Raw genomic sequence first — 16,419 nt, forward strand, 5'->3', positions numbered from 1 at the left:
CTTTCTGGGTTTCAGACTAGTTACTGCTCACATACATACAGTACCTGAGCTGTTGAACTGTCAAAGACAAATACATAATTCTCTATCATACACTGTAAGTGATGTACCAGTCTGTTACAGTTAAGTAAAATGTACAGCATTGCCACTGTTTTGTAAACTAAATGAAACACTGGGAGGTGAACGATGTAAGGGATGAAAACAGAGTAAGGCGGCAGAGAAAGTGACCAGCTGGGTCCCTGTTGGGGGCTTACTGGGGTCTGTCTGTGTGGAAATTGTACGTCTCCTCATGTCAGTATCTTCTGGGTTTTTTGGTTCCCCTCCACAGTGTAGTTGTAGATGGTTGTTGGTCTATAGATGTCAGCCCTGTGATAGACGCAATGTTTCTTGACCAGTGTGAGCTGGGACAGCCTCAGGCAACCTTGAACTGCATAGATAATGGATGGATGGATAAAAAGGAAAGTACAAAAAAAGGTCTTTTCCTAAATCATCTTTATTTAAAATACATAATGTAATGACAGCTACTTGTTCAGAAGCAGCATAGTGCAAGCATTAGTTTGGTGTTCACTAACATTTAAAGTGATACAAGAGCAACTATTCAGGGCAAACTCATAGCCAGAGGTGGGAAACAGTGATGCACAATGATAAAACTGTCTAGTACATGAAACAGTATTAATGGTTGTTTAATTGTTTCTGATTGAGAAATACAGTATATACACTATACAGTGATGCATGTGACTTCATAATGCCGACAAACCTTTTGGGTAAAAACTGCAGTAAAATGTCAGCCTGTCATCACCATGGGTCAACCATTCAAACCCTGCCACTTACAACATGCGTGACCACAGAAAGACGACAGCGTCCCACAAAATGTGACAGAATCAGGGCTCTCCCAAGCAAGCAATGGCGTAGTCACTAACGTTTTGTCTAATATATCGATAAATTACCGTTTTATTGTTGTTCTTCACAGTATTATTCACATTAAAGGTCCAGTGTGTAGGATTAAGGGGGATCTAGCGACAGATACAAATATGTTTTCATTAGAGTATAATCACCTGAAAATAAGAATTGTGTTTTGGTGACCTTGAAATGAGCCCTTTATAGCTACAGAGCGAGGGGTCCTCTTCCATGAAATCCACCATGTTGCACCATGTTTCTACAGTAGCCCAGAGTGGACAAACCAAACACTGGCTCTAGAGAGCCTTACGCTTGTAAGGGCAGGGGTGAGGTGAGGGGGGTTTAGTTGGTTGTAACCTGCAACTTCATGGCTAGATACTACAGAATCCTACACGCTGGTCCTTTAAATGAAGATATTAACTTTATTGATCAGCACAGCAACTTATAATAATCAGGAATATTATATTTTTGTATTGCCAAAGATGTAGTTTTGATATTTCAGGGAATCACACAAAACAGCATCTGTAATGTTGGAAAAAAAAAGTCATAAAAACATAAACAATTCAAAGAAGTGACAGGCCAAAACACAGGCCAGGTTTTTCTTTTTTCTTTTTTTTTTTTTAATAATGTCAGAAACCAGGACTGGCCAAGCCACCAGATTTGGAAGCACTAACCACAGCTAACCATCTTGAGACATTACAGGTGTTAGAGACAAAACTGGCCTGTTATCACAACACAGTTCAAACATCATTCGGAGATTAACGAAGCTCACATGCTGTTCCGTGTAAATTCAACATTAAATAGCGATCAGGTATCTCATTAAGAGAATATTTTTGCTCAACATTTAGGGTGCTTCAATCAAACAAATACACTGCCAACAAATTTTCCCATTTAATCATACAATCACCATGCCATGTTTCTTATACAGGAGCCTCCAATATACCATCTTAATAAAGTGAGCTTATATGTTTTCCTCATTTCCACTATATTCACATGCTGTCCACTGTGATTATATTAGAATTGGCACAAATGTGCTAATGTGCAAAACAATATGTACAGTTTAAAACGACACTGCTGTTGAGGTAAAGACATTATTTGGGAGACAGAGCTTTTAGAACTGATATATATATATATATTTAATCTGCTTTAAAATACACACTAAAAAGTGTTTTAGTTACTGAGGTGCAATGGCTCAAAGGGTTTCTTTTAAAATCTCTATAAAACCAGTTTGAATAAAAAAAACAATAGATTAGAAGTCTTGGTTTTCTTTCCATGATATGAAATACTGAATGCTTAATTGTTTCTGGATATTTTACAGGAGGCAGATGAAACTCGTCAAAGTGCAGCCGAACACCTCCAACACTATGAATTACATATTCAAGCAAAATACATACGCATGTATCAAAATGAAATCAAAATAAAATACAGGCATTAGAATACGTCATAAATGGTGCAACCTGAATGCTACATTGACTGAAAGCTTAAACATGCTTTGACTGACTCACGCTGCTGTGGTTTTCTGGGAAATTTAACAGAATACAACGAAAGTTTCTCACTTTTTTAGAATATTTTTTCTGTTTGATATGCACTGTTTGACATGCATTCATGGCAGTATAGTACACTGTACATGCTTCAGTCTCAACAATAACAAATTCTACCTGTTTTGGTGGATAATGACAATTCGTAGTAAGACACTAACCGAACCAAACGCTCTTCTCTGTTAGTCATGAATATATTTCATTTGGATCATTTGGTATTATTTCCTGTACTGCTGTCTGTAAATGACACTCATCTCTCTGTGTGTGACATGGGTCATGGTTTGGGTTAATATGTAACTGTGTCTGTGTGTAGTCTTAAGTTTGGCCATCATAAACATCAATAATGATTGGCATCACCCTGAATTATGTGATTGTGGGTGCAATTTTCATTTTAAACTTTCATCTATTTTTGACTTTGACAAAAATGCTGTCATGCAGTCAGTTCACTTGACCTGACAGGCTCCTCATCCAGTACTAGCTTTATCTGAATTCTGAGAGGAAAGGTCAACACTGTCACTGACAAATGTTCCTATGCAGTATGTGAAAATAACTGTACAATGTATTGCAGTCACAAATATTCTATGTTTTGTCTGGTCTAATACTAAGGCTAAATTTAATCTTAAAAATACAGTGAAAGACACTGAACTGAAATCTGTACCTGCTACTAGAACCCCTGCATTCAGGCACACCAACACGCCAGTCCTTAAGGCCAGGATGCAGAAGTTGTGGTCATAGGGGTGGACGGTATAACCAATAATGACACACGGTAAAAATATAAAAATTTGTATTTGTATTAGTACAGAACTTACTTGAACTGCAAAGTCACATAAAGTCCTCCAAAAGCATCACTGCAAGTCACTGCACATTAATCAGTGTAGCTGTCCATTTAAGCATTGTCATTAACAGATCAAAACAAATATGAGCCTCCCACATCCCTTTTACACACAGACACACACAGACACACAGACACACAGACACACACACACACACAGACACACAGAGACAACACTTCTGCATGCTAACAAAAAGCGAATGAGGAAATGATAACAGATGAAGGACAGAGACAGGACCAAAAGATAAAGAGATTACTGGAAACCATGTTGCCTTTTTGCAACAGTAGGAGAAGCAACGAGGGTAAATAATGCAATTAATGATGACTAAATTCCATTTAGCTGCTTCAGTTTCAGGGTCCTGGTGTTGTTCATACTGGCACACTGTCACACTGAGCCAGTATGTATGAAATTGCCTCATTGTTCATCCATTTACTACTCCCGAATAACAGACTTATTGTGCAGATATTCTCATTAATCACCATCATTTTGTGTCTATATTCATATTGTATTGTGGGATTGTTAGTAGAAAGTAGTGCTTACATTGTCCAATCAAAAAAAAAGACAAAAGGCAGAGGGTAAATGTAATGCACTACATAGTAAATAGGGAGTGATTTTGGACAGAGCTATTGTCGGGACTTACTGGGACACTTGAATAGAACAGCCATTGTTCTATCTTCGCTACGATGACAAGTCAAAATGTGTGCTGTGAAAAAGGTTTAAAAAAAAAAAAAAAAGAGAAGAAAAAAACCTCCACAGGTTGAGGAATGTTTGAGAATGCTCTCCGGCTCTGACACGAGAAGACATCATGAGGCATACAGACATCATTTGGCTGAGTCACTGACTATTAGTAAGAAAAGCCAGCGGTGGAAGAATATGAACTAACTGCGCATCTATGTTAAGACATGGTGCCTGCACAGGCAGGTGAGAGACATGGCTTTAAGGCAATGTTGAACAAAGCTGGATTCACAGTATGTATGAAACATTTCACATGTCAGACAAAATCCCGACGTGGGGCTGCGACTGTTGCGAGAAGGTGGAGCAAACAACCATCGCACAAAAGATATACACGCAACCTTCTGCTCTGCAGTGCAGTGAGCTTTTAACGTCCGTGAAGCGCTGCCTCCACAACCACTGTTAAGGTTGTTAATCGGCAATTAATAATAGATTATAACTTCAGGCAAGAAAATTACATGCTATGATCCTGTTACTATTCCGTGTTCAAACTATACTGTCAATAAAATTGTATCACTAATGCACCACTGTAGCTATAAATTTAAAGTCATACCGCCCAGCCCTAGCCTGTCGTATAGTTTTGCTATGAAAATATCATTGCTTATCATGAGCTAGACTGCTAATGCCACTGATATTGGCTTGTAGCTATGGATAATGTCACGTGTGTTTAGTGGGTTAGTTGCAGAAAAGTGTTCCCTGGTTTATTACAAGGAAAAAAAGACAGAACTCACACAGACATATAGAAATACGCACGCACACATAGATACATTCAGTATACCCGCACACACAAAGAAGCACACTTGCGTGCACAGGCACGCATACACAGACACACACACATGCAGAAGGGATGGAAGTATCAGTGGATGATTGGTTACTATAGATCTTCAGGAAGGGGGTGCACATGTCTGAAAGAAAAGAGAGAAAGAGAGAAAGCATGATTTCACCTAAACCAGTAATATGCTTGGTAGATTCCCATGTTTGCAAATAAGCCTCTCTAGAGATAAAGCCAGCAGGTGGAGAGATCTGGGGCATAACACACACTTGCACACACATATTGTGTACACATTTATTTTTATCACTTTTCAGGGCACGGCACAACTGCAGTCCTCTTTTCATGGAGAGGACATATCCAAGTTAGACTGTTGATTAATATACAGGTTTGCCACAGCATCGTTGTAATTACTGTGGCCAAATGAATTTCTTATTGTAGCATGTAATGTGCAAAGGAAACAGTGTTGTGCATGTTTGATTTTGTTTTGGATGGAGTTTTTATTGAATTTATTTTACTAGTATTTCCTATTTGTCTCCATACTGTCAAAGTCAAGTTAAGCTCTACAGCAGACATGGAGTTCATGACAGACAACAACAACAGTCCAGACAGGGTGACATAAGCCGGTATTTACCAGAGGAGGTGTTGGGGTAAGGGCTCCACAGGCCGCGGGTTCAATCAGATGACCCAGCTATGGTTGTCTATAAATATTGGAGAAGAGATGCCCTTTCAGTGAGTAGAGGGAGGAGGTTTGAGGTTGGTAATCCAATCACAGGACAGAAGGAGTTATGGACTGCTTAAGCCAAAGACACAATTATGTCTGCATTTATATCTGGTTTTTCTTTTGTGCAGCAAGTTGGACAGAAACTGTTGTATACACCAGGGCTTAGGTAGATCAAACCTATACTGTTAATCTGCACAGTAAGACTGTGTGTTTTCATTACAATGCATCCCAGTGATTTTGGGAACAAGGATAGATCTTTATTTGTCTTGACACTTGACTTTGTCTTGAGATACGTACCATTGATAAGTGCATACTGAGGAAAGATACGAAATAAAACCCCATGACTCACGGTCTGGGCTGTAGGAATGTAGTTTTAAGGACCGAAGAATGTTTAGTTTAATTGAGGACCACAAAAAGTGACCAGTGGTATACACGTCGACTCCTAGTTGTGTGCTGCTTATAACTGTTGGCATGATGCTGATGATGATGATGATCACTCTTTCTAGTGTCAGGAAGCACTTACACAGCATTTTTGACTGCCACACAGCACGCCACTGTGAAATTTTGGTACACTGCTGCTGCTGCATGCCACATGAAGATAACATGACACAGCTGTTCCACTGATAGGTGACACTTTCCAGCAGCAGGTGCAGTGTAAAACTCATTGGATGTGTCATAACGTACTGGAAGATAAGCATGCCTTGTAGGCAAACTGTCACTGTTACTAACTTTAGAGTAGTCGGCGGCCACCACGTTACAGTAAGTAACTACTGTGTTAAATGTGCAAAATGCTTCTGATTTGACAAGGAACGCTTGCATAGTGATGGCATATCATTATCAGCAGTGGAATAAGGCAGTAAAAATCAGTATATGTGAGAGGGGAGTGGTAGCTGCCATCACTAAAATGATATGTTGTTTCTAAGTAGCTTGTTCCAGTAGAACTGAACCTGCAAACTTAGCATAGAGCTTGAGGATTAAGGATGTTAAAGTGATATTTCTTACTTGGTTCCCTCCTCTGCAACACCTTCAGCCTCCAGCTTTCCCTCCTCCTCCATCTTCTCCTCTGAAATCAGTTCCTGTTTCCGGTGTCGCCGAAGACATTTCACTACTACCATGGAGAGGATCAGCAGAGCTAACGCTCCACCCACTGATGCCCCAATCGCAACTGCAATGGTTGAATCCCTTGGAGGGGGAACTGAGGAGAGGAGAGGGTTAAATCGTTTGTAGACAAAGGATGGAGACAAGTGCAATGCTGGCTAAAAGCTCCACTGGGCTGATTAAACAGAGTGGAAAGAAAGAAAGTGCTGCTGAGTTTGCCTGTCTCATATGTAAGTGTGTGTGTTTGTGTGTGTGTGTGCGTGCGTGTGTGCAAAAGAGATGCTGAGAGACAAGTCCAGCCTCTTGTTGGTCATTAATAAGTAACAAGCTGACTCATCACCAGTAGGTTCTCACGCTCTAGGAAACACACACACACACACACACACAGTTACATACACAGTATGTTATATATGATTATTGCATGGCGTCTATCCTTTAAATACACTGGCAGAGAAAGCTCAGAGCACTGCAAAACACAAGCAAATGATGGTAACTTTTCCAACAACACATACACTATGTCACATTCAGAGGTCATTAACAGGTCCAGATTCTGGATTCTTGTTCCAGTATTTCAAACATATATTTTGACACGATGTGGCATTACATGTCATCCACTTGCAGCTTGTATCAGCTTGCACAGTGACGTGGACCAGTGTAAACAGCAATCTGTGCAAACCTGCAAATGGGAGAGTTTTTAGCCATATTTTGGCGCTACTATGAAAATTATTCATGAGCCACAACTGCTATCAGCTTGCAGTGAAGCTGGTTCTGCCTCTCTCCTGATAGAAGAAAATGGCCGCTCAATCTGAGGCAAGTGGTGTACATGCCTGATGTAGACCAGTAACAGAGCGAAGTCAGGATTTTGTTTTAATGCATGGTTCGTTCAGAGCTTGTGAAATGGGGAATGAGATTAAAACAGTCAAGAGTGCTAATTTCATGCTGTTGCAGCTCTAAATATTTGTGACATGAGTTTTTTATAGCAGCACTCTTAAAAATGTATTTCCTGAGGGATGCTAATATGAGCTAGAACAAAATCAGGGACTGTATCGTGGAGGCAAATGTTACGATTTACAGATAATCATCATTTTCTAGCTTCAGAAACTGGGGTTAGTATCTTACGTTTGGTAACGACTTTGAGCTGTATGATCCCACGGCCCTGGATGCGGTCTGGGGGGTTTCTCACATAGCAGTTGTAAACCCCCTCATCCTCCAGCTGCACATCGGATAGGGTGAATGACAGGTCGTTCTTATCCAGGTTCCCGGCAAACATGACCCTGTCTCCAAACCGGTCAGAACGCAGAGGCACCATTCCTTTTTTCTTAGAGTACGTCATAAACTATGGAGAGAGAGAGAGCGAGAGTTCGTAATGGGTTTAGAGTTTTAAGATGTAGCCACCCGAGTTGCGTAAAGACGAGTAATTTACCATCTCTTCTGTATCGTTACGTGATTCTTGGTAGGTCCAGTTCATGGCAAACTTGGCAGTATTCATCTTATAGCAGGAGGTAAAGATGCATTGGATTTTGACAGTTGTTCCATTCAGTGCATTAATGTAACTGGCCACGGACACATCCATGCTTGAACAACCTGTGAGAGAAAAACAACACCAGAGTTAATAACGCTAGCGCCACCAGTAAAAAATACATCTAAAAGGAAGGTAATTCTAAATAATGAAAAGAAATTCATTGTTCAAATTTTGGTACAGGAAGATTTCTTTTTCAGGGAATATCTATATGCTAACTGTGTATCTGGTGTAAGTGTTCAACTGAGATCTCATGTAAAAATGCCAAAGTCAGTGAAGTCATTACTCATTGATGTTAGAGTCGAAAGACATCTGATTTTCGACTCTAGTCATCAAGGTATCAAGGTTCAAGGTTGTCAAATGAAATGTAAGTTATAGCCCCTTCATGCTGCACACACACAGAACACATACACAAATATTTAAGTTAAAATATATAGTTAGAATAAAATAAAATAAAAATAAACAAAACAGAACTTAGAGGCACTTATATACATACACATCCTGGAAGCATGGACAGTATGTACAGTGTCAGTGTACAGTTTCCAACATGTCTTAACACCTAAACAACTGAAGAGGTTGACATTAAACAACATAAATTACCGCTGGACAATGACAGGCTGGTATGATGAAGGCAGACCTTTGTCAACCAGACCTTCGTACTCACGTCATTAATGTGAAATGTTTTAGGCACCAAAAACTACTTGGTTTGGAGTATGTTACTATCATGTACAAATGTAATGTAAGTACAGGTTTGTAATATGTACATAATTTGTACAAAGTGTATGTAATCGCACATCATTATGAAGTGAACTTTCTCTTGTCTAGGATATTTTAGGGCTCCGTGTTCAATCAAACATGCCGCAAAACAAACAGATTTTTACTTTTCATAGAACACTGAGCAAAAAGTGCAAATCATCAGCAGTTCCAACTTCCCAGTATGTCATGAGGATGTGGGTTTTCATGTAAGTGCTGAATCTTCAGCTGCACTCCATCTGAAAAGTGCTGTCTTTCAGGCTGGCAGTCATTTGATGTGAATTCCTCAACTCACAGAACAGATTTAAATGTGGGCAAGTCCAGCAAAGTGACTGTAGATCAAGCAGTACGTGTGCTACATGCTTCTCAATTCCAGTGAAATCCGCTCAAAACATAGACAGACTACAGAAAGCGGCCTTTGACGGCATCTTTTGTTCAGTCAGCATAAACCTCCATATCATAAACGGCTTTGCAATGGCTCTGCCTTCAGAATAAAAAGCAGGCTTGTGTGGAGAGTTTAGCATTATTTCATCTATCTATTGCTGCAGAGGAAGCTGACATCCATGTGGAAACACAGGTATTCCAGCTTTAAAATCATTATTTGTAGTATTAAAATGCAGCACGTAAGCTTTATCATAGGTGGTGATGGAATGGCCGTATTCAAGCATTCAGACTGTATTCAGAGTAATCCCAATCACTGCAGTTGTTTAAGTCATCAAGAGGGAAGGCAGGAAGGCGTATTCTTAAATTTGGAGCACTGAAAGAGAACAAAACATTCTAAAATGGAAGTAAAAAGCATGTAACTGCATATAATGCAACTTGAAATGAAATTAAAGTATCATTTAGTTTCCTCAAGTTTCCTCCTCCTCTTTAACGGTATGTCTCAGCATGGGCTTACACTCCCCAGACAGAATCTGTGCCTCTCTCTCACTGTGAGTGTGTGTGTGTGTATGTGTGTGTGTGTGTGTGTGTGTGTGATGGGACTCTGCACCATTCTCTCTCTGCAGTCGGGTGTTTCTGGCTCCCTTCCCACTGCTGCTGCATCACTCTACAGGCCTGCCTCTCTGCACCACACACACACAAACACACACACACCATATGTATAATTTACACACACACACACACACACACACACACACACACACACACACACACACACACACAATTTTCCATGCACGCAGGTCACCACAGTCAGGTGTCTTGTGATGCTGCGTAGCACCTGCTTCTTGCTCTCTTTTTCCCTCACACACACACACACACACACACACACACACACACACACACACGCATACGCATACACACCCTCCTACAAGGTGTGCATTGTCAGCAGTGAGCTAAGCATGCTGGCTGTGCTACGTCAATGTCATCCCTGCATACTGACCCGTACACACAGCTAACACCGACACATTCAAGCCGACACTGCTGTTACTGACACGCATTAAGCACCGCGTGCACATATGTGCCTTTTCTCCGACAGCCCATACGCAGACATACAATGTGACAAACAGTTTGATCCAGGCTCCTGCTGACTCAGCAGTCCTGTGGATAGTGAGAAAGAGAGGCAGATGCAGACACGGAGAGAGACAGAGACTTGCTAACAGATGAAATACTGCAGTGAAGCAGCCTCATGTGACTCCTCCCTCTCTCTGCCCCTCCCTCGTTCCTCTCCCATCTTTGTCCACCTCTCTTGCCTCCTCTCACGCCTCTCTCCTACAACCTCCTCAGTCCGACCCCTCTAATACCTTCAAAATTACAGTTTCTCTCTTCGTCCCCATCTTCCCTTTCCAGTGCTGCATACATTTCTCTCTCTTACTCCCTCAGTCTTCCTCCATCTTTCCTGACTCTCACAAGGTCAATGCAGAGGAAAAAGGTAAAATGTACGTAGGTCTGTTGCACCATCTTTCCTGTGTCCTCCCTATTCTTCTTATCCAACAAGATTTGACCACCTTTTCATTAGGTCTTAGGTATGCACATAATCCTTATTCACAGCACAGGTGTATATTGACATACACAAATGTATTATACATACATTTATTTATTTAATAGAGGGGAATCAGTGTGAATAGGTAAAGCCTGCCAACTGCAATGATGGGTAACAGAGGGAAGGTACAGACAAACAGATACCAGATGTTCCTCAAACTACAATCCTTGTATAATCTAGGAGGATTTCAATTAATATAACAGTGATTGTTTTGGTTTGTTTGTTGTTGTAGCCTAAACTCTCACACTTTCAGCTCTCAATCCAATTAGGCATCTGTAGGATGGCATGGAAAAAGCCTTTCACGGTAGGAACGCTCTGAAGACCAACTTGACAAATCCACAGACAACAGCTTTTGACGGTCTTTACTAAAAGTAATTTAAAGCTGCTTTAAGGGCACAAAGGGCTGCAGCTAAGGATTCAGAGGATGTTCCAAAAAAAAAAAAAAAAAAGACTCTATTTTCATGGCGATCATGTTCTAGGCCTGGGTTGTACAATCCCTAAAAAAGTCACTTGTTTTGGTGTTAGAGACGGGTTCTGACGGGACTTATTGTGTAAGAGCTGCTGGTCCTGAGTGCTTTAATGTAGTCAACGCTGGTCATGAGTGTGCTGACACTTCAGGGTTATCAAACGAGCGCCTGCCGTCTTGTTTTTAAAGCAGCCAACCATCTTTAGAGGACTAAGCAACACTGTGTGGCATCCCTCAGATTGTTGTCCAGGATGGGTCTTTTAAGTGGCTGCCTGGACCCTGATGCATTTTCAGTGTCTGGCCTCTGATCACCACGTCCTTAGAGCCAGAGTTCACCACAAGCCTCTCCAAGGCACTTTAACTGAGAGCACTTATAAATTCTTTATATGTCCCCGGGGCAACATAGGCTTAATGATGATGGCATCACAATGAGTTAAAGCATAACATCAATGCCTGATCCCAGATTGGTGGCGGGTGAAAAAACGATTAAATTCCAAGTTGCTCTCAGCGAGGCTGACATTTTTCATATACGCTGAGCTTTCACTTCTAGTGCTGCTTGGCATCAGAACACTTGCTTGAGTGAGACAAGTGATACAATTGACAAGTTAAAACTGAGCCTTTGGTATTTTGATGATTTGCTGCAAATTGAGGGTGGCAGTAGGTGGTCGGTCAGTATCGCTCAGCCCAGTCTGCACAGTTTTTGGGTCGAGTGTTACCACTTTTTATACTTCTGTCCTCTTACACCAGAGGGACATTGCTGTAAAGGTGAATCATGAGCTATTTTTGCAGCTTCGCTATGAAGTTCTACTTAACAAAACCTGTGAAGCCTTTGCAGCATGCTACCTTCCAACTGTTAGAAGTCTGATGTTGTTTAGTTGTGATGCAGTTCTGTTCAGTACTGCTGGCTTAGCTCTGGTGCCCCCTGCTTTGGAGGAAGTTACACTGCATTCTGCACACTGCAGCACTCAGGTGCTAAAAGAGGGTTTGGGGGTGGGGGTGGGGGTGGGGGAGTCAGCAGTCAGTACAGCTCATAACAAAAAATATGACATCCGTCAGTAATTCCTGGAGGACTTGCAGGAATCCTGTGGGCTGGACATGCTTTTCTCTGATTATGTAATGCCATTAGAGTGAGACTGCAATCAGTCTCAGAACCCTATAAGTAATTAACAAAAACATTGCTGTGTGAGACTGCAGCCTCTTTGTGTGATATGTCACTGTAATATTATCTAAACACTACTACATATGGGAGACAAAAACAACACAGAAACACGGTCAAGAATGTACAATCCAGTATTATTTCCCTGCCGTGTCATTGGCATAGTAATGGCACAAGCCCACACTCTTACATTCTGGTAAAAGAGTATGCCAGATACCAAACAACATGGGAAATATCAGCCAGACTGAGTAAGAGTTGAAAGGTTCTTTTCACTTCTTGTCCTCCTCTCCCCTCCTCTCTTACTGTTATGCATTATTGACAGTTGTATCTACTTATAGTAGAGTCAGAAAGTCTGGCTGCTTTAAGATACTGCACAGTTTAACTTTGAAGAAGCACTCGCAGGGTTTGAGTGGAATCCACAGCAGATGTACAGCCACCATGCAAATACACAGACAGACATACATGTACACAAAGACCTCTTTTTTGCATGGTGGTAGTGTTAAACACATCAGTAGCTGTCCTATGCTTTAAAAAAAAAAAAAAAAAATCATTCAATAATGAAGCCTGTCTTGCAAACATGCCAGGCGATACATTCTTATACAGCAGGACTTGACAAAAGAAAATAGTGACAGTTCAAAAGACAATCAATTATCTGTAACTTTCTACTTTTATCAACAACCAAGGATCTGGTACATTATCAGGTCTTTGGTAACACTTGGTATAATATCATGATGCAAAATCATGACATTTTGCTTTTGTAAAACAGGGTGTCCTATGATGCCAGTTGCTTCACTGCTGGAGAAGATATTTTAAGACGTTTACTCATTTTAAATCAAAAGGCTATGATTAATGTCACTTAGATAACAAACAATTTTTCAAGGATAAAATAAGACTTTGACTCAAACTTAATTCAAATCAGTGATGCCAATCATGATTGCATCAAACACTGTGTCATAAAAAGTTTCTTATACTTAAATGCTGTGGTGATCTGATTCCTCTCTACTTCCTAATGCCACATAAGGACTGCATTTGGCCTGTCTGATGTCATCGGAAGTGTACTTTAAGTGCATGCCTTTCCTTTTCAATGTGCTGCTGCCCTCTAGTGCCTCTCTGCAGGAACTGTAACTATGGGGTTGCAGAAATTATATTGGTGGGATTTCGCAGTACTTTCAGAATTCTGAATAAGTCCATATCACTGATAAACTAGCAGTTAGCCTTAGCTGTTTTCATGGGTGAGCTCAGGGTATGGCACTACATCTGTTATTCAGCACACACAGCATGCAGACATCATATATTGTGTGGATAAATATTAGCATATTTACATATACTTACAGCAACTCACTTTTGGCTGATGGGTTTAGATATTTGTTTTTTGATTTGTGGGGTATCTCAATGTGATAGGCCGCCTTTGTCGGGTGTATTTTACGTATTATTCTTTCATTTGAACAATAAAGTGCCTGTATGCACTCAGGAGGAATAATCTTTCAGTTTTTCCTTCAGCATAGGCTTCGTCCCGCTGAAAAGAGAAGGAAATGTACAGAAGGAAATGTGCAGCTTAGTAGCAACTCCATGCAACTATGTCCCCCAGCAACAGTCAACTTTTGGGAATCTATTTTGAGTTGGCATAAGTGAAAAAGCAAAGGGTGATGACACCATCTAAAAATACGCTGGTGTGAGCTCCTCTATGTAATTTCCAAACCACTGAACTCCAATGTTTTATGAGGCAAGGAGACAAAAGGACAATTTGCAGTCAAAACTCAACTCCGCTGTCCTCTTGGCTCTCAGCGTTTCCTCACTTGAATTCAAAATGGAGCTCAGTGCGGCATTAAAGTGGAGGGGAAATGACGAAACTGGACAAAAAGCAAATTTTCCAGGAAACAGTAAAAACTTTTTGTGCAGCCCGATTCAAAAAAAGTTAGGAAGGAGTAAAGCATAAATAAAAACAGAATGCAATCATTTGCAAATGAACTTTGTTTACCTACAACAGTTTCATGAACGTTCCTGAGCCCATGTATTAATATCCTTTATGCAATCATGTGTTCACAAAGTGGTGAACCTCACTCCATCCTTGCTTGTGAACGACAATCATGACACTTTCACCTGCTACCAATGAACCTGTTTACCCGTGGAATGTTCCAAACAGGTGTTTTTGGAACATTCCGCAACTTCCCCAGTGTTTAGCTGCTCTTGTCCCAACGTGATGGCATCAAATTCAGAAGAAGCACATATTTACAAAAATCAATGAAGTGGACGAGGTCAAACATTCAATATATCGTCTTTGTGCTGTTTTATGTGTATATGAGCGTTGCAGGAAACATTTTGGATACTGTAAGCACAGAACAAAATATAATAGTTGACATTTTAATGCATAAGTGTTACATTTTAATCCTTTAAGTCGGCATACAGTGATGGTGCCATGACCACTTCCACTTACTAGAGAGTAAAAGAGGAGTATTTTATTTTTGTACATTTGTCCCAGAGAAGAAGAGGCTTTACTGTGGCATCTAATATACAGGAAACAGCAGGAAAGGGTGGCTTACACAAGTGGATGCACCTCACAACACTGGCTTGTATAATGCAGGATGAAGTCAGCTTTTGTTTGTAAATCTCCTGGAGAGCACCGGCTTTGTATTTAAGCCTGTTTGATCATTCTCCACAGAAGCAATGATGCTGTGGGTTTGATCAGATGTGGGTCACACCGTGTTTTGATCTGCTGGTGTTTTTTTTTTTTCTGAATTATCATGGTCTGGTTCATATGTGTTCACATTTGCTCCCTCTTTCATGCACCCATAGAAATTCATACTAGGATGACACCATATACACTGCTACTGAATACAAGGCCTATAAATATCAACAGCACATTGTTAACACCTCATTGTAGGCCTATTTCTACCCATCGCGAACAACACCGAGTCACTGAGACTTACTGTACGCTATCAGTTTGCGTGCAGGCTAAGCCAATATTTATTTTTATATAGTGCATCATAATCCCGTTTAAAGGCAGCGATACACCAGGGCACTAATTTGTCAACAGAGGCTAAATACAGACGTAAGGGGAGAATGAGTCCTCACAAAACTGACCAGAAACCAGCTGGGCTAAAATCGGTCGAGGAAAGCCACAATGCTTGAAAATGATCTAACAAACTGGGAAAATGCTGGAATAACAATTAACCGACATTATCTCACATTACACCCATTATCCCCTCCCGCCTCTCCCTCTCTCTCTCTCTCTCCCTCTCTCTCTCTCTGTAACATACACACAGTGTCAGATATGAGGGGAAAAGGCCTAAAGATGGAGCAGTGTGTGGGAGCCATCAGCCTATCGAACTGTTGATCCGCGTATCAATGTATGAAAGAATCGATCGGTTTGGCTGTTGTTCTTACCGGAGAGCAGGAGCAGCAGCAGCAGCAGCGGCGGCAGCGCGGCGCTCAGCAGCTGAACGCCGGAGCTCCTCTTCTCCTGCGCGGGGGAAGACATCTTCATCCTTCTTTTTTATTTTTTTTTAGTATTTTTTTGTACAAAAACCACGCTTTTATTGCTAGAAAATTTTGTGTACTTACAAAACATGAAATAGGGCAGCAAGTCTGCTCTTGGTGTGTGCGTTAAAATGCTAAAAACAGTATTTTTGTTTTAGAGGCAGGACATGGCTGGCAGTGGCTGTAGCCTTATGACGGTTGATCTCATGGTTGACGGTTTGTTGGTGGAGGAGGAGGGAGGGCAGGGCAGGAAGAGGAAGTAGAATAAAATGGAAGAGATAACCCTCACACAGTTTATTAACAGAGCACTTAGAATAAATGATAAATACACTAAAGAGAAGCAAATAAGCTATAAAGAGAAATAAAAAACATGTACAATGGATGACAACTGTGGATAAATGAGAGGAAAAACAAATGTAACCAGCAGTGTGTCTACTTTTCAGGATGTTTCTTAATCAGCTAAAGCCTACTTTGGCGTT

At 40.8% G+C, this 16,419-nt stretch overlaps 1 protein-coding gene across 2 annotated transcripts; it reads right to left on the minus strand.

Moving 5' to 3' along the window:
• Positions 1-472: 472 nt before the first annotated feature.
• Positions 473-16,166, minus strand: scn2b (sodium channel, voltage-gated, type II, beta). Of its 2 annotated transcripts, XR_013077355.1 has the most exons (6): positions 15,848-16,166; positions 8,012-8,172; positions 7,708-7,924; positions 6,493-6,685; positions 5,401-5,467; positions 473-4,902 (listed from the first exon to the last, which is right to left on the minus strand). XR_013077355.1 is itself a non-coding variant. In XM_076734243.1 (5 exons), the coding sequence occupies exons 1-5, from the start codon at positions 15,945-15,947 to the stop codon at positions 4,872-4,874; spliced, it is 702 nt and encodes a 233-aa protein (XP_076590358.1). In that variant the 5' UTR covers positions 15,948-16,146; the 3' UTR covers positions 473-4,871. The 2 variants fall into 2 exon arrangements, 1 of the variants encoding a protein (XP_076590358.1); XM_076734243.1 differs by lacking the exon at positions 5,401-5,467 and having other exon boundaries at positions 15,848-16,146.
• Between the last annotated feature and the right edge of the window lie 253 nt (positions 16,167-16,419).

Source organism: Chaetodon auriga, chromosome 7 (assembly GCF_051107435.1).
Source record: "Chaetodon auriga isolate fChaAug3 chromosome 7, fChaAug3.hap1, whole genome shotgun sequence".
In the NCBI taxonomy this organism is placed as follows: domain Eukaryota; kingdom Metazoa; phylum Chordata; class Actinopteri; order Chaetodontiformes; family Chaetodontidae; genus Chaetodon; species Chaetodon auriga.